Source organism: Caloenas nicobarica, chromosome 7 (assembly GCF_036013445.1).
Source record: "Caloenas nicobarica isolate bCalNic1 chromosome 7, bCalNic1.hap1, whole genome shotgun sequence".
NCBI lineage: Eukaryota > Metazoa > Chordata > Aves > Columbiformes > Columbidae > Caloenas > Caloenas nicobarica.
This window is the reverse complement of record NC_088251.1, coordinates 35,556,310-35,574,456: the sequence shown is the minus strand read 5'-3', so window position 1 is coordinate 35,574,456 and position 18,147 is coordinate 35,556,310. Positions and strand designations below refer to the sequence as shown.

Here is an 18,147-nt window from a genome sequence, read left to right as displayed (position 1 = left end):
CAGGTCGGCACTTGGTTTTGTGGTGGCTCACAAAGAGCTTTCATGAAAGACAGTGTGGAAGGGGGGCGGGGGAAATAGAATTAAATACATCGGTGCTAAAGGGGGTGGTGGAATCTTGCAGAAACTTTTGTCGTGTTGGTGAAAGTGGTGAAGGAGCCCAGCATGCTCATCTAGATTCCACACACCTGGTTTATACCGCGCGCTTAAACTTAGCATTCCGCTGGGGTAAAGTTTGCAAAAATCAGAATAACAAATGACAAAGCAATTATAAAAATCAAATTTCTTATTTCAGGAATCTGCTTCTTGTTATCTTCTATTTAATTTGTTATTTTGATCTCTCTATATATTTTTTTCCTATAATGAATTGGGAGGTGCTTCTAAGTTAGGATGGTGATTACTGGCTGATGGACAGGTGAAATAGCTCTTAATTTTTGGTGCCTCACTTGTGAAGGTTTACTTAAAATTGTGTTTTCCTGTGATACAGGGAAACAACATGCAGCTTACCCCTTAATGTTCTGAGCTACCCTATTCACATCCTAAAAAAGTTCCTTGTTTCTAACAAATAAAAAGAAGGAAAAGTTGAGGAGGGTGTAAGCGCTGAATGTTCCCTTTCCTTTCTTTACCTGCTAAATCTGACTTTGATTTTGATATGTCTGGACCAGAGTCGGTGAAGCCCAGCGTACTGTTTCACAGGGATCTAAATTTGCATGTCTATAGACTGGCAGGAACAAGAAATGCAGGTGGGATGATGCATCTTGTTCTGCAGGTTATCCCGAATTTAGGAGTGAAATTCCTTGACAGTGGGAGGTAGATCTAATGTGGAGAGACAGAGAAGAGTTAAATGTACATTTGCTGGCTGATTTTTTGTGCAAGTGAATTTGCAGTATAAAAACCATGAATGTGACTATGATTAGAACCGGGTGGGACATGGTTTTCCTATTCAGCAGGATTTTTAAGATTGTTTCCCTTCCACTCTGAGTTGTGACTGAGACCAAGACCTTTTGGGGTTTGAAGTATTTGCAGGTCCGGAGGGAACTGCAGATATCCCGTTGATCTAGGGGTTTTGTATGAGATGTAAAGGGAGAAAGTCTGTTTCTTCTATTAAATTTGGTAGAATAGAGATGTATGACCCTGGACTTATCCTAGTTATTGGCTTTCTCTGCCATGGGGATGGTCTCAGTCTTGCCTTGTTTTCTGGGGCTAAGAAACCTTCGCAAAAGAATAAATCCAAGCCAGTGGCTTGTTTCGTATCAAGGCTCTGAGGTTTCAGAACTTGTAGGGTCACTCCGTATCTCCAGTGTTGGCTTTGCTGAAGAGTGGGGAACGTTGCAGATGAACTGGCTGATTGCAGTGGTTTGGATAAGAACTCTTTTTTTCACATCTTTGTCCAAAATGTCTGATTTTGACCCGTCACCCATTTGCACCAGTGTGGGTGGAAGATATATTTTTTTCCCAGTGGTTAGTTGTAGTTGTTCTTTTTAAAACAACTGTTATTCCTTCTCTAAATATAAATTTATCTGGGTTTGGGTGTTGAGCCTTGCTGTGCTTTCTTGCTCTGGAATAGTCATCTTTAAGTATTACATTTTGTCCTCTTCATGGATGTGCTCGAGGTGCCTGAGTCTTGCAGTTCAAGCTTTTAAAGTCTTTGTTAAATGCAAAGTGTTTTTGCTAGCTTTCAAATATTTGTGCCTTCCTCTCGCACCCAGTCCTGAAGGCAATGCAGCCAGCTGAGCAGCGTGCAGAATTGCAGCCCTGGTAGAACTGGCCGTATTCCCCAAAAATCACTCATCTGAGCACCCAGGGCCTGGAAAAGAGCTCCTTGTGTGCTTGGACCTTTGGTCCTGTCAGAACGGATTGTTTCATGATGCCCTTCTCTGCAGCTGTGGTCCACCAGCCTTTTCTGAGGGTGTTTGGAGCAGGGTTGTGGAAAGAGATTTTTAACAAACAAGTCCAAATTACCGAACACTTCACCTGTCTGCTTGGTCCTCCTTGTTATTTGCCATGCCGTCACCCGTGTTTGTACCGACACCAGTTTTACGTTGCACTAGGATGTCCCCTCCTCAACAGCGGGTGGTGGCCCTGGCACCTGCCAGGCAGCTGGTCATTGCTCGATTGTGCTTCATTGGTATCGTACAGTGCTAAATTTTTAATCAGAAAGTCATGCAGTGCTAAGTCAAATGCCTTACCAGAAGTCTATTATTTCTTCACAGTTACCTTTATCTGCCAAAATTGTAATCTCATCAAAGAATAAAATCAGGTTTGTTTGACAAGGCCTATTTTCCATAAAATTGTGTTGACTGGCATTAATTATGTTCCTATCATTTAATTCTTTATTAATGGAATCTCATATCAGCTTTTCCCATTATTTCTACTGTGATTGATGTCAGACCAACCAGTTGGTAATTGGCCGGGTCACTCTGCTTGCCAAGCTGTGGTGCCGTTTTCGCCCTCCGCTCTGCTGTAGCTTCCCTTCTCTTCCCAGATGGGTGAAATTTTGGCATCCCTTCTCCTGGGCCAGATGATTTGGGGTTGTGCCGTGCTCCCCTACTGCCAAAGACAGCTCACACAGATGTTATCCCCCCTCATCCTTAGGCCTAGGTGGCCAAGAGGATCTGCCGTTCTTATCTCCATCCACCAACTTTTCTCCTCCTATTTTCTCCCCGTCCTGCTGAGGAGGGGACTGAGAGCACCTGGGTGAGCAACAAGCAGCCAGCTATGGTTGTCCCGCCACAGCAGACATTGAATGCGCTCGGAGGCATCACGGAGAGGCTCAGAATGATTCGAGGAGGTTCTTGTGGGACTGAAATGAGGCTCCAAGCATCCCTTGCTTTTTGGAGCAGTGGAAGTCATCCTGCTCTAGGAGCAGCGTGGAGGCAGCAAGCAGGACACATGGCAGCAGCCTTGGAGGGTCCAGGTTGCCCCTTGAGTGCTGTTAAGAAGAGGCATTTACAAGTATATGCCCACGAGGGATGGCTGTGCGAGGTCTCTATTGGCTGGGGTATTCAAGATGCTGCAGAAAATAGTTTCAAACATGATTTGGCAGAGGGTAGTGCTGGGTTTGTCCCAGCATCTCTCATGCTTTCTGGGTGGGTGGGCTCCATGTATGCCAGAAAGACCAGCACCTGTTTCAGCTGCTGTGTTTAAAACCAGCCTCAGTTCTGTGTCTGGCCCCCAGCCCTACTGAATCCCTGAGCCTCGAGGCACCTGTGGACATCACATCCTTGCTCTTGGCCTTGAGATATTTGCTTTTAACCTGGAAATGTTGCGGTGCCCCTCAGCGGGGGAGAGCACGAGGGAGGCTGGTAGGCACCTATCCAGAAGAGATGTGGGCTCCTCCACTGTCTCTAGTGCCTGAGGTGGCCATGGTTCTGCTGAGCTAATGTGACTTTCTCTTCTGATAAGGGTAAGGGAGGAGAGGAGCTGTGGTTCAGTTTATCTGTGCTAGAGAGAACAGTAAGACCACGCACAGCTTGACTCCCCTTGCTGCGTGAGGCATGGTAGCGCCATGGGAAAATAGTTTGGGGATGACTTAGGAAAGGAAAGCAGAAGACCTTCAGGATTTCTTCCTCTGTTCCATTTCGCTCATGAGTTCTTTCTGTCTCTCCCAGGCTCCTCGGTGACTCAGCTGCTGGCTCGGGACCTGGACAACGACCCCCTGGTCTTTGGTGTGGTTGGGGAGGAGGCCAGTCGGTTCTTCGCGGTGGAGAGCGTGACCGGTGTTGTCTGGCTCCGGCAGCCCTTGGACAGAGAGGTAATGCCGCCTTCTGCTGAGAGCATCTTCTGCTGAGGGAGGAGAAAAAAGACTCTGCTGGGATAAATGGTGACGCTTCACCTATTGTGGCAGCTGAGATGCAGCCGGGGTGTCAGGAATCCAGGAGTCAGATGTGTCCTGGTCAGGGTCTGTCCCTGGTCACCCTGTCACTGTGAGGATAGAGGCAAAATAAGCAGGGTGCTCTGATTCCATCTGGCTTGTTGGTTTTCCTGGATCTCAGAATAATATTTGCGAGTTCAGAAGTGAAGAAAACAATAAACGGAAATGATCCACCAGAGAGGGGGATGCTTGTACATTCAGGGAAATTTACAGCCTCTCTCTTCAAACCTATATTCCAATGAAATCCTTTGCTACTTAAACCGGCATGTGAAGAGACCTGAGGTATCCCTGCTTATTCAATCTCATAACGAATTTTCATCATCTTCTGGGTTCAGGCTGCTGGAAGCTAAATGGGGCAAGATTTTTGCCTCGACACTGTTTCGTGCTCCTGTTTTCAATGGTAGCTTTGGTGTGCAAAGACAGTGCACCCCACCCAGGCGCCTCTTTTACAAAAGCCCTGGCCCTCGCCACATTCCTGGAGTGGAGAGAAAGGGATATATAGCACAGGAGCTTGGTAAGACTGGGAAAATACTATATGACTTGGGCAAGGTGCTTAATTCCCCCTGTGCTCCTTTTGCTGACATCTAGTCTTTTGCCAGCAGCGGTGTTATGAAGATAAAACCCATTAACGCACCTCAGGGCGCTGTTGGTCCTGGTTGGAGCCAGCCAGATGCGGGGATGCAGAGGAGCGGTGTGATGGATGCTGTTCAGGCTGGGTGAAGGCAAAACCCAGTTTCACAGCATTAAGAGCGAAGCAAGGCTCTGGAAAAATAAAGTGGTTTTCTTTTCCCCTCCATCTCCCCATACAAACAGCTGCTGGCATGAGTCATAAATCTTCTCTTATTCAAGTGCCTACCGCTTCCCAATACTTATGATAACAACGTTAAGCCAAGGAGATCAATAGATTTAGGTGGCTTTTGGTGGAGGTTAGGAAGGGAAGGAGCTTGCACGTGTGGCTGGGATGAACCGGGAGAGGAACCTGCACCCACCTCCTGATCCCAGGGGCTCCAAGTCAGCGAGACATGGAAGAGGGTGAAGACCAGCCATAGGCATAGCTCGGTATGGGTAAGAAAAAGCTATAAATGGCAATTTATGGTGGAGGGAAGGGCTAGAGGTGAACAGCACGTTGGGAGCAGAGAGCACTGGCCTGGGTGCATGGGATCAAAAAGTCAGGGGAGAGCAAGCCGTACAAGAAAAGTGGTGGGGAAAGAAAAACAAGAAATCAGTTCTTGTACAATGGAGGAGAAAAAGAGAGACTTGAAAAGGGTGAGGGAGTCATAGTAGGGTAAATGATGCAAGAAAAGGGAAAATAGAGAAAAAGAGGAAGGAGTGAATGTATAGAGGCAAAACAATTTTTAAAATATTATTCACTCCCACAAAGATTAAAAGGAAAACAGGTTAAAAAAAATAACAATAATTAAAAAAAAAAAGACAAACCCTGAGTCTAAAAACTGTGCTAAAATGAAGGGTGGAGACAGAAATTAGCATATGGCAACTTTCTCTGATTATTTTATCAAGCTTTTCAAACTAAATGCTCAACAGATTGTTTGTTCTCTCCTGTTTTTCCTTTCTTCCCTACTGCTTTGTCCCTCGTGGTGGCACTGATAGATAGGGGAGAAGTAGGGGGAAAACACGCTGATGCAGCAAGGTGGGGTGTCCCCAGGAGCCAGAGGCTCTCCTCTCCTCTCCATCGGTATTTCAGCTCCTCCTTCTGTTCCTCAAACCCTTCTCCAAGGGTTGCTACCCTGGTGCAAGCCGAGCTCCTGGTCTGGGTACTAGTGGCTGCTGCCTGTCCCTGAGCTGATCTTTTTAGGAATAAATCAACCAAATCTGCAGTACAGAGCCATTTCAAGTTTGCTTTCCAGCCTTTCCTGAACAATGCTTTGGAAACATTGATCTTTTGTGCTTGAGCAGCTCAGGCAGGGCAGGGGCACTGGGAGTGGGAAGGGATGCTGGAGGAGGAACCAAAATAGCAAATGATGCCCAGGTACCAGATTGCTGTGGTGGTCCCACTGCTGCTCTCCATTCCTGCATGATTCCGTGGTAAATATGAGCTAAATGATCATTGGTAGAAAAGAAAGATCAAGAAGAGAAGGTCTGCCTCCGCTAGCAATATCTCCGTGTCCTGACACTGAGATAATCCCCTCTTCCCCACTTGTCTTTCACCCCAGCACGAGTGACTTTAATATATTGCTATTTCAGACCAAGCCGTTAATTTAGTTAAAGCAATATGGGACAGAGAGGACCACACAGGCATTTTTTTTTAATGGGTTTATGGGATTTCAGCCAGTTTTTACTACAGACCCTGGGCTTATCCCAGTGTTCCCTGCTCTGTCATATCCCAAGAACTTCTGCATGGCAGGTAGAATTGGGAAAGCAGCAGCAAGATTTAGATATCCTCAGGGAGATGGTGCTGTATTGTCGTCGCAAACAAAAGCTAATTACGCTGCTTTTCGTTTGACGTTGGGGCCCAGGTGGGCATGCAAAGAGAGCTGGGGCTTGCTGGCATGATGAAGGAGGCTAAAGAACGGGCTCCCCTCATCTACTTTAGCCTAGTTGTCTGTTTAAAGTATTCAGCTGTTAATCAGGGAGTCAGTTCCTTAGTCCCTGCATCCTCCTGACCCAGGGCAGAGGGGTTCTCCACAGCTATGGAGCCCTGCTGGCATTAATATTTCTCAGTGTTTTATACTCAGTGTAGGTGACTGCACTCAAGCATTCCTTCTCTCCTTGAAGGTCCTGAAAGCATTTTGCATGTAATAATATTGGCTAAAAGTCCCAAGCCTGCCATCTGCAGATAAACACTACAGTATCTTTAATTATATGTTTTTCTTCTCCTTTCCCTTTCAGACTAAGTCAGAATTCACGGTTGAATTTTCTGTCAGTGACAGCCAAGGGGTAAGTGTGACTTCTCATTTCATGGTCTGTGGCACGGGTGCAGATGATGAGCGTGGGTTGCATGGGAACCTTCTGCATCGCCTCGGGGGGTGTCTGGGGAGCAGGACCACCCCTGGCCATCATTTGCCAAAAGTCAGAAAAAGCAGCCACAAGCTTGCTTTAGGTTTTAAATCCACAGATAAAGCTGACACCCGCTCCCTGTTGTTATCCTCGTGGTGGCAGGTGATCAAAGGGACGGTCAACATCCAAGTGGGAGACGTGAACGACAATGCCCCGCGGTTCCACAATCAGCCCTACAGCGTCCGCATCCCGGAGGTAGGAACCACTGCAACCTCTCAGCGTCTGGCTTGTCCCTCGGCGGCCACACTCGCTGGCCAGTTGCCACCGCAGAGCTGTCTGCTCGGCTGCATGAGGGCCACCAAGGCACAGGACCGTCCTCCTGCCTGGACCCTCACTGGGGTTGAGGGGAGAATTAAACCTGTGGAAGTTATTGTTGCCTGAAAATGGGCAGAAGAAAAATGGCCACAATTTAGGTGTTGGGAAAGGCAGGTAGAAGAGGTTTGGAGCTCAGAGCCTTTGCAACCTTGGTGATGTCTTTCCATTGACACAGGTGAAGTCTGAAAATAGCTGGAAATATATATATATATATATTTTTTTTTCCCCAATCTTTTGAGCAGTGGGGAATGTGCAGCTCTTGTCACAGAGGTGACATGAGGCAGGGCTAAATATTTCTCCAAGCACCTGATTTCTGGCAGAATCCTGCCCAGTGGCTTCTGCCCTTCCTGGTGGTTTCCATCCACAGCTCCATAACAGGACTTGTCCCCTGATGTCCTAAGAATAATGTAGGTAGGAAGGGACCACAGGAGGTCACCTGGCCCAGCCTCCCGCTAAAGCAGAGAGAATTTGCATGTTAGATCAGATTGCTCAAGACTTATCCAGCCAAGTGTTGAATATCTCCAAGGACGGGGTTTCCACAATCTTCTGCCACTCTCTCTCCATGCTGGCCATTGCAAAGGAGGTGACACCGAGTCATACCATCAGGGAGACCTTCTGCACCTAAAGCTCAGCTTGGCAGAAGTAGGTCAGGAACTTACAGATCCGATGTGAATTTAGACTTCAAAGATGTGGAGTGAAAGGTGGTTCCTGGTGCAAAAGGGAGGAGGTTGGGCTATTATATCTAAAATGGGGAACTTAGTAGGGCATTTCGTGTTCTCCTGTGGAGGAAACATCTCCCTCTTGCACCTAGGTGCCAGGGCAGAGCACGTTCTTTCCAGAGCATGTCTTGGGGTGTGGATGAGGTCAAGTGTGCATCTGTGTGTGTGAAATCAAGCAGCCTTCGGTAACAGAGAGGTACAAACGATGGCGTTACAACCGTTTACTTAATATGCTGGCTGCTGACGCCCTGCCGTGCTGGGCTTTGATCTTTCCTGTCCCTCTGCTGCAAGGATGAGGTTTCTTCATTAGGCTGCTTGTGATGTATGAGCCGGGAGTTTTTAGTCTCATCTTCGTGCCAAGTCATCTGAAACCTCCCTTTGAGAATGACACTGGGTCAGAGTCATTTCTTTTCCTCTTTAAAGCACAAATGGCGCAGAAATGACTTGGCAAAACCTGCACGAGCTGCTCGTCACTCTTGCCTTTCTGATCGGGCGGATGAAAAGTGGGTTTCTGTGTTCTTCCCTGGGGCTGAATTAAGCCCTGCTGTTTCTATACCTGGAGCAGCCATACCATATCTCCTCTTGCTCATTGCTTCTGTCCCAAGAGCTGATACTGCAAATCTTAAGCCTTCCACATTTCAGATCTTAACCTGTGTTAAGCCTGGAGAGCAAGGAGGGCAAAGCTCCAGTGATAGTCTGGAAAATTAAGGCTGCTTGAGGAAAGGGAACTGTGGGCAGGTGAGCTGGACAAAAAAATAGATAAATGATGAAAAGGTTGACTTCCCTCTTGCACGTCACTCTGCTTTGTATGTGAGCTATGGTTCTGCTAGGAGGGATTTCCAGGACTGTCTAATTGTTTGGGGTATAGCAAGTATGGGGCCTCCCCAGTGCATCCACTCTGCCATCAGACCTTCAGAGCTGGGCTTTGCTGGAGGGTGGCCTAATCTAATAATAAGGCACCGTGCGACCATTTCCAGTTTCTATCTGTGATCTTTAACCAAGGGCACAGATCGGAGGCAACAAGCCACAAACTCATTGCTCAGCCAGCATCCTGGAGGTGCTTCTCTTCTTCTGATGGGGAGACAGCTTTTCCTTGTTAGGCACTGGGAAAGCAAGGGATGGGGTCCTACCACCTAAGGAGGACCCTCCAATGACTAAGGTCCATAGGAGACGTGAGCAGTGAATTTCTGTGTGCTGGCATGTCTCTTGAGGAAGAGATGTCTCTTGCTTTGAGAGATTTGCTGGTCCATGGGTTGTTCTTGTTGCTTGACCACAAGTACTCAAAGCTGGAGGTGATGTGGCATGGAGATGTGCCTTCAGAATCTGAGGCCCCTGGAGCCAGGGGAAACCTTGGGTGCAGCTGATGCTGGCGATCGTGGTAGGGGATGACAGTGTCCCCAGGTCACCATCATGCTCCAGACAGCTCAGGCCAGGGCGAACACAGAGGGCATGGGTAGCAAAATCTGTTTCAAAGACCACCCTGTCCAAGCCGAAGGTCCTATAGCTAATGAATCCAACAGGGGCTGGAGAAGAGGCCAGCAGAAGTGGCAGTGCAGCTTTGCATAGGCTGGCTCTGTGCAGAATTGGCAGCTAATGAGGGTTTTTCTCTTTTTAATTTTGAGATAAATGGGTGTATCGATTTGCAGTTGTCCTAGCTAATGGAGCAGCAACAGAAAGGCTATTTAAACCTCACTGCTATTGTGTGGCACTAGGAAAGTCAAAAGAAGAGTGTGCATAAATAAATGGAACATGAAGTAAACTGACCTTTAAAAACAATACTGCCTCTAAATACCCGTCCTGGTGTTTTACGCAGTCGACTTGATTTGAAAATGGGAATTTATTTGCACATGGGCTGCGGGCTGAAATTCCTTTCTAGCGTGGGGAGAGGATGTCCAGTTTAACCACAGCAGCTCTGAATACTCAGCCTGGGGACCGCTCATGTGTCAGGCTGATGCTACTGTTCCTCTGTGCTCCTTGTGTCTTAATCGCATCCCTGGCACCTGCCTGGAATAGCTGATTGAGGGTCTGCATGTCAGAAGAGGACGTTGCTCCGGCGTAATCGTCCGTCCTGTCTGGGCAAGGGTGCCCCGTGATTCGCTTGTCAAAAGGCAACGAGGCGGTGCGGACGCTTTCAGGTCTATAAAGAAAAGGGGAATCCTGCTAGAATTGGCAACTTAATTCACCAAGCTGGCCTCGACAGAGCTCATTAAGTTCTCGTGTATTCATTTCAGGCTAATGGCTGTCATGCTGACTGCTGTTTGATTTGCTGTAATAGACTTTTATGGCTTTCCAGTTTGCTAGGACGTGTGTGCCTCTGTCTGTGCCCTGTGGTGCTGCTGTAGAACATTAGTTAGCCGCTCGTGTGCTTGCTACTCTGACCTTCAGGGTTTGTTCTCCTCTTGGATGCATCATCCCTTGTATGTCCCCTCTTGCACATGCTCTTTTTCACCCTTCTTATCTTCACCCAACCCCAGGGTACCATGTTTCTGAGTCCATGGTAGGCTGTTGTGGTGATGCCATGGTTTCTGACAAGGCCAATCTGCTTTATCTAATCTATTTTTCCATTTGGCTGGATCTGTAGGAAACTCAGTCTTGTTGGATTGTCACAGTTCAAAGGCTTTAGGTGGAGCGAGCAAGTGAAGTGAAGCCAAGCCACCACGTCGGGTGTGTGGTGTTGGGATGGGGGTACCCTTGGGTACTTGCTAGGCTTTCTTGTCCCACCTTCCAAGCATGGGACCTTCTGGGGCATGGAGCCCTCTGTTTACCTTTGAAATGAAACAAAAGGAGCCTGAGGGAAGACCTTATCGCTGTCGACAACTGCCCAAAAGGAGGTTGTAGCATGGAGGGAGTTGGTCTCTTCTTCCAAGTAGCAAGTGATAGGACAAGAGGAAATGGCCTCAAGTTGTGCTGGGTGAGGTTTAGATTGGATATTAGGAAAAAATTCTTCCCAGAAAGGGTTGCGAGGCATTGGAACAGGCTGCCCAGGGGCGTGGTAGAGTCACCATCCCTGGAGGTGTTTAAAAGACGTTTAGACGAGGTTCTTAGTGACGTGGTTTAGTATTAGAGTTGCTTAAGTTATGGTTGGACTCAATGATCCTGAGGGTCTCTTCCAACTGAAATGATTCTATGAACGTTTAAGCTTATCCTCAAAAGACATAGCTTTGCAAGACTCTCTTCTGCATCTCCTACTTCTAGGTGTTTCATTGTCTACAGGACACCCCATCTTGGGTCCTGCAAAGGTCCCTCAAACATCGAGGCTCTTGTGTGGTGTGGTGACCAAGTTTAGTACCTTCCCGTGAAGAGCTGTTTTCCCCCATAATCCCCAACATCCTGAGCCTGCTGATCAAGTTCAAACCATCCATGTCCTTCTCTTGGCCCTGGAGCATCATCAGTCTTCACGTGCTGGCAGAAAAGGTCACTTAATTGTTGGGTTTTTTGCTGAATGTTCCCTCAGGAGGTTTCCAGTGGGGTTTTCCCTCCTTTGGTGTTCTCCTCACCTCATTCCTCCTGTTACAGTTAACACACTGAGCGATTTATAAAGTAATATATATTATTGGGTTACATCTTCCAGCAAAAATCTGTCCGCAGCCAGGCTCTGGGCCAGAGACTGTCGATTAGCACCCCAATCACTCATGAGATGACAGTTTCATGACATGAAAACGCATCTGTAAACTGACAGGACGTAGTAATTATAACGAGGCTCTGTTTTTAAAAGGCACCCACTGCATTTATAACCACAACCATCCACCTTGGGAATGTGCTCATCTGTTCTTGAGTTCAAGCAAGTGCCGGTAAGAGGCAGGGCTGTGGGAAAGAAGTTTAAAAATAGAAAGGAAAGTTTCTGGGCAGCACACAGCATCGGCTCGGCAACTCCAGTCCAGCTTGCAGGTGCTGCGTCTCCTGAACTCAGCCCTGATTTACCAATTTATTTTAATTGGAAGGCAGGCGGGCGCTTGCCATCAACAGCATTCCCTTCTGCTCGGGGAGCAGCCTTTGGGATGGAGCCTTCACAAGCTGCTGGTCACCATTTCCATCCTTAATGTGGTGGTGTAGTTGAAACAGCAGCTTTTATGATTTTTTTTTTTTTTTTTTTTCTTTTCAATTGTGCAGAAACGTGTTTGGCGGGGAGGGAGAGAGAAAGGAGGGACCGTCACTGCCCTGTCCCATTACACAGCCTGGAACCAGACCATGCTAGAGGGTGAACAGGGGCAGGGAGGATCAGAGAAAGCCCCAAAAGCCCTAGCTGTAATTAAAATTATTATTTTGCTTTAATGGTAATAATGTCGGTAATTACATCAGTTTCCCTGCCATCCTACCCGAGAGTCTTCAGGGGCTCATATAATTCTATTGCGATGGCTCCGAGGCCTGATGCCGCGCATACGAAGCAGCTGCAACGAGCCTGAGCTCCTATTTCAGCCCCATTAGCTGTTCCTTTGCACGCTTCCAGACACCTTTTGGATTTGTTTTTATTTTTTTTTTCCTCCTTCATTTAAAGAGCCTTTAAATTGAAGGCGATGATAACAGAACTGATAAGAAAGATGTTCCTGCCATGTTGTAAAATGGGCTATAATCACTGCTGGCTGCTTTCCTTCCTTGTTTCTTTTTTTTTTCCTTTTCTTTTCTTTTTCCCCTTTCTCCCTGCTCACTCTTTTCCTTCTCTCCCTGCCCTTATGCTTCTATGTGGATTTTAGAACCGCAGACATCATTTACAATGAATAACTAATCCACCCAATCCAGCCTTCCCCTCCTTCCGCCACCTTTGTGCATGCAAAATCTACAAGCGTATCCAACTCTTCCGCAGCACTTGGGATGCAATTTTATTTATTTATTTATGGTGGTGTATTTTGTCTAGATGTGTGTGTTTTGTCTAGATGTTTGTGTTTGTTTGTGGTTTTTTTAAACAAACTTCCTAGAAAGGCAATAAACAAATCAGCAAATTATTCAAGCTGTGTTGATTAAACATTGGTAGAAGGAAGGCAGTTCTCTTTCCTGGGTAAGTGAGCATCTCCGTCTCCCTTCCACCCCGACATCCCATCTGCGTGGATGATGCTGGGTACTGAGGGTGATGTCTCACCTTCCGTGCCTGTTGGAGAAGTGGTGTAGCAGGTGAAACCTTTGCCAAACTCATCCTCATTTTTAATTGTGTTTATTGTCTCTGGGTTTCAAAGGCAGCCTCCCTCAGCCCTGAGGGAAGAGTTGTCTGACAAAATTACAGGTTAGATCTCCACACCATCTCTCTGGCTTCACAGAGCTGGTCACCAGATGTTTGTTTTGATGTTTCTCCTTTCCACATAGATGTGTGTCTATGTATTTTTTTAAAAAAGTTTTTGAGCAACCTTTAATTACTTTCCAACTTCGTCCAGCAAACTTGTGGAAGCAGAGACACGTTGCGAAGTGTGTGCCTTCCCTTCAATAGTCTTAAGTGCAGGTGCACTGTCCATCTATTAAAAAGTCATCTCTTAGCTGGATGAGATAATCCCTTTGAGAGAGTTTCATCTGCTCTGTAATCACTAGGTAGAATATCCCTCTAAGAAATCATGACTTCTCCCCTCCTCTTTCAACCCCAGCCTGCACGATCCACCAAGACGGGACTATTTCTGTATTGTTCGGGAATATTGAATATTAAAATTTATCCTCACATAGAGAAAACTGCTAAGTTTTGCCAGCAGTGCTGTGGGACACTGTTTTTCATCAGTAGTCAAGAGGCTTGTGCGAGTGACCATCTCCTGGCGTGGCAGAGGAGAAGGAAGGGGAGCTGAGACAGTTGCAGGCGGATGATGGGGACCGAAGGATGTGAATAATGCACAAGTCATCAGGCTGAGTTCGCTCCGACGGGTGGGATGCCATGTGTGTTGGCACGCTGGCTCTGTTCGGCTCTGGGGTGGGTTTGTAAATATTCATAAAGATCCCCGCATTGCACATGCGAGCAAAATGTAAACAGGCTGTTTAAGCGCAGGGAAGTTCAGATGCTGTCTTGGGCATTTGTTCTGGCTTTGGGATGCTGGCAGTTCCTTTGGGCAAGAACTTGGAAGCACAACAGGTGGCAGCTGCTGTCTTCTCCCTGCTCTTTTCTGCCAGCACCAGAGAGAGATACTCAAACGAAATGGGCTGCAGTGCGTTGAGTAAAACACAGCATTTGGGCTAAAGGGTTTGCACAGCCGACATCAGGCATGTCCATGGGATTTATGTAGAAACTTTTTAAGGGGTGAGGTGCTTATTAAAGAGTCCTGGTGCATCTGTATGATGTGGCCAGGCTGGAGAGGGTCCAGGGAAGGGCCACAAAGATGATCAAGGATGGGAAAGCCGCCAGATGAGGAAAGGCTGAGAGAACTGAACTTGTTCAGCCTTGGGAAAAGAAGGCTTAGGGGAGACCTTATCACCATCTTCCAGTATTTAAAGAGTGGCTACAAAGAAGATGGAGACTCTCTTTTTACAAGGAGTCACATGGAAAAGATACGGAGCAATGGGTACAAGTTACTCCTGGGGAGATTCTGATTGGACACAAGAGGGAAATTTTTAATCAGCCATTGGAATAATCTCCCCAGGGAAGAGGTGGATTCCCCAACATTGGACACTTAAGATTCAGCTGGACAGGGTGCTGGGCCATCTTGTCTAGACCGTGCTTTTGCTGAGAAAGGTTGGACCAGGTGACCCTTGAGGTCCCTTCCAACCCGGTATTCTATAATTCTGTGATAAGACATGGAGAATTTGAGTGGCGTGGCGTGGCTTGGGTACGGGGGATTGCACGAGACTGGGAGGCTGGTGGAGATCTCGCCTTGCCTTGCACGGAGGAAGCTGTTAGGTGATGAAGCAGATGCTCAGACCTGGAAGCATCCTTCCCTCTAAAGGTCATCTGTGTGCAAGTTTTTGTCATTATTGCTGATGCATAGACTGTGACGACAGATGAAGAACATCAGGGGGTCTTGAGTGACTTCCTGATGTCCTAGGGAGAAAGAAAGTCTCCACCTCTAGCAGTCCTGTCACTTGTCTGGCTTCACCGGTGAATAGGAGACCTTGGTCCTTTAAAGTACGTGCCCAAGGAGTGAAATGAGAAATGCAACAGAAACTACTGGGGCGGAAAACTCCAAATGGCGTGGAAGTAATGTGTAAAGTGTCCTGGAGATAACAGTCATTTCCACCAGGCAAAACTTGGGCTCTTTCTGGAAGGATACTGCAGCAAGGAGGGGGGGCACCGCCTGAAAATTAGAAATAGTCATGCTGTTCTGACCAGTGTAATGCTGGGGTAGACAAAGGGGACAGGGGAATGCAGAAAGGGGAGAAAACAGCAGATTTAAAGCTGAAAGAAAAGCTAGCGTGGGGAAGCAGGCAATTCGGTGCTGCTGCGGAGGAGCTGTCGTGCTGGGAAAATAAGATTCCTGGAGCCAAAGAAATAATCTCGGGGCAGAGGAAGAGAAAAAGTGTACAGAAGCATTCTGCAAGCAAGGAGCACCCAGAAAACGAGGAGAGAGGTGACTTAGACACATCAGTAATCACTCTTTTTAGGAAAAAGTGGAGACAAGAAAAAAGACCCTCGGTCGCTGAGCTCCTGAGCAGCCCCAGGACACAGACACACTCTTGTGTGCATTGTAGGAGTTTATTCGTGTGAGTGTCGAGACCCGGTATCTGCCCATCCCTTGCTGGTCTTCAAAGCTCTGAATTTCTTGTGGGTGTCTGTCCCAGCCTCATCCCAGGATGATGTCTGAGCTTAGGATGGCTGATACTGGTACCCCCTTGGTCCCATTGGCAGCAAGCGATGGGGATGCTCAGACCAGGAACGCTTCCTCCAGAGCAGAAAGGCTTGTGATCCCTCAGCATCTCTTACTTCAGGAGCAATTCAGGCTTGGGCTGCTCTTTTCCAGGGGACTGGAAGTGCCTGGATGGGGTATTGGAGCCCAGCCCTTCCAGTGTAATTACACTTACACATCTGGGCAGCAGATGGCTTCAAGGTCTCTTCCATGTCCCTGGCAGGACGAAGGGCTCGTGGCTGCCAGCAAGGGGCAGAGGAGTGAGGAGCTAATGAGTGTGACCTGTTAGCAATTAGTTTCGTTTTCTCTCTCTTTCCTCCCCCTCTTTTCTTTCTCCCAGAAGCCTGGGACGTCACTTGTTATCTCCTACTAGCCAGCAAAAGCTGCATCCCTTCCCTTTGCATCCCTGTTTCGTTCACCTCCCTCTCCGTACATCATCTTTTAAGCCGGCAGCGGGAGCGTGCCTGGCTATAGAAATGTTTATTAACGCCAAGGCAGCGTGCAGGCAGCAATCATCGAGACAGCAAAAAGAGCCTTTATTAATAGTAATTTCACTAGAAATGAACTCTTTTTTACCCGCATTATCACGCAGTTTGCTGTTTTGGGCTCCTTTTTCAAACATGCTGCCTAAATTAAGGTATGATTAAGGTCACGGAGAAATGCACGGTGCCAGGGGACAGTGCCCCAGCCGCTGCTGGTTTAGGATACGGGCTCTTTTCAGCCTGAAATAATTGAGCTCAGCAGCAGACATGCAAGGTGGACACATGTTAACATCCTCGCTCAGGGCAGCTTGGGAAGGTGAAGGCAGAGCTGGCAGAAGAGGCTTGCCAAAGCATCTTTCAAGAAAACCCCTGGTTTTAATTAAGATGGAAATATTTAGGAAAAATGTTGTCATTTTGACGGCAAAGCTAGGCAGAAATAGCATTTCAAAAGGACAATAAAAATCACTCTTGCAACAGATTCATTCCAATTTGTTTTTCAGAATTGCATTTTGTGTTTTATTAGTTTGTAATGTGTCAGTGACAGTCATGTATAATAAGCTTTCTCCTGCTGGTCATACTTTGTGATAAAATAATAGACTAAATCAGTCTCTCTATATATTTTTTAAATATTTATGTGTGAACTGAACTGTTTATGTCAGTTTCAAACTATTTTCATTATAAATGGGAGAAATTTGATCTAGGAAGAAGTTTCAATCAGTATTAGGCAGTCATTGCTTAATTTCAACCATTAATTGCTGTTGGAACTTAAAACGCAGTTGATTTGTCAGTATGAAGGATGAAGAGAGCAGGAAAACTGAATATAGGGTTTGACGCAATTTTGTTTCAAGAAAAAAATCTGAAATATTTTAATTTTCAGGGTTTTTTTACAGGAGATTTGAAGAGCATGTCGGTTTTTGGTTTCGTGATTTGTTGTTTAAGTGTTTTTTTGTTGGTTGTGGGGGTTTTTTGTGGTGTTTTGTTTGGCGGTTTTGGTTTTTTTTTTTCCCTCTAAATGAGGATGCAAACCGAATCTGGGTGGTTGTGGGTTCAGACAGCTGATGTGCAGGAAGGCTTGGCCTGGGGGAAGCGTGATGTTGAGCTTCTGGGCATCTATGGAGATCATCTCCACCACTGCAATATTGCCGTCGAGCCCGCTCCCTTCAGCACAACTGAGCAAATGGGCGGTAAATGAGCCTTACAAATATGGTTTTTGTGGTTTTCTGGCCCCTCCACCACCCCTTTCGCGACTTCTGCGTTTCTGCCGCTCCGCCTTGCTCTCCAAATGCCAGGCTCTGCTCTTTTTCAACACGAGCAGCTCACAAGGCGATTTAGTGCACACGCGTGCTTGCACATGCGTGTAAAGTGTCACAAGAAATAGCCGTGCAAGCCAGCTTCATGTCCTAATATGTCTCCAAATAATTAACGGAAGCATGAAGAGGCGCACGGATGGAAGGAGAGAGCTGGTGGCTGTCACTCTCTATGGGGCAGTGGGTTTTCGTTCCCTTCTTTTCAGGGATTGACTTTATTCAGCGTGATGTGGGAGGTCTTGCTGGGCTGCAAGCATGGTGCATTGGCCACCCATCTCCTCCAAGCTCAGGCGATGGTTTTACTGCCGACCTCCCTCGTTTTCAAACCTGCCTTGGTTTTTGTCACAATCATATGTCACTTCCAGCTCAGCTTGGCCCTCAACCGTAAATCAAACTTGAAAGCGTAATGGGAAGGAGGGAAGGGAGAAGAGGAGATGGTAATTGAGTCGGCCACCTCCTGCCCAGCCCGTGTGTGATGAGTCTCAGTCGCTCATATGTGTTTGGAGGCACCTCCTGCTTAGATGACCTGGGATCTGGCTGTTTGTGCCAGGGTGGCCACCAGCACTACCTTCATACTGGTATTTAAGGAGCAAAAAAGGGAGTTTGTACCTGGTAGGCTGGTATGTTCAGCTGAGGTGTGTTTTTTAGCACTTCTCAGTTCATTACCCAGAGTGGAAGATGTAAATATCTTTC

At 47.1% G+C, this 18,147-nt stretch overlaps 1 protein-coding gene across 1 annotated transcript in view; it reads left to right on the top strand.

Annotated features, from left to right (window-relative positions):
• CDH23 (cadherin related 23) overlaps window positions 1–18,147 on the top strand; it is a 193,365-nt gene that overhangs the window by 32,622 nt on the left and 142,596 nt on the right. The window contains exons 3-5 of the mRNA XM_065638593.1: window positions 3,609–3,751; window positions 6,719–6,766; window positions 6,989–7,081. Of these exons, the coding sequence (XP_065494665.1) occupies window positions 3,609–3,751; window positions 6,719–6,766; window positions 6,989–7,081 (284 nt within the window). The remainder of the gene's footprint in view (window positions 1–3,608; window positions 3,752–6,718; window positions 6,767–6,988; window positions 7,082–18,147) is intronic.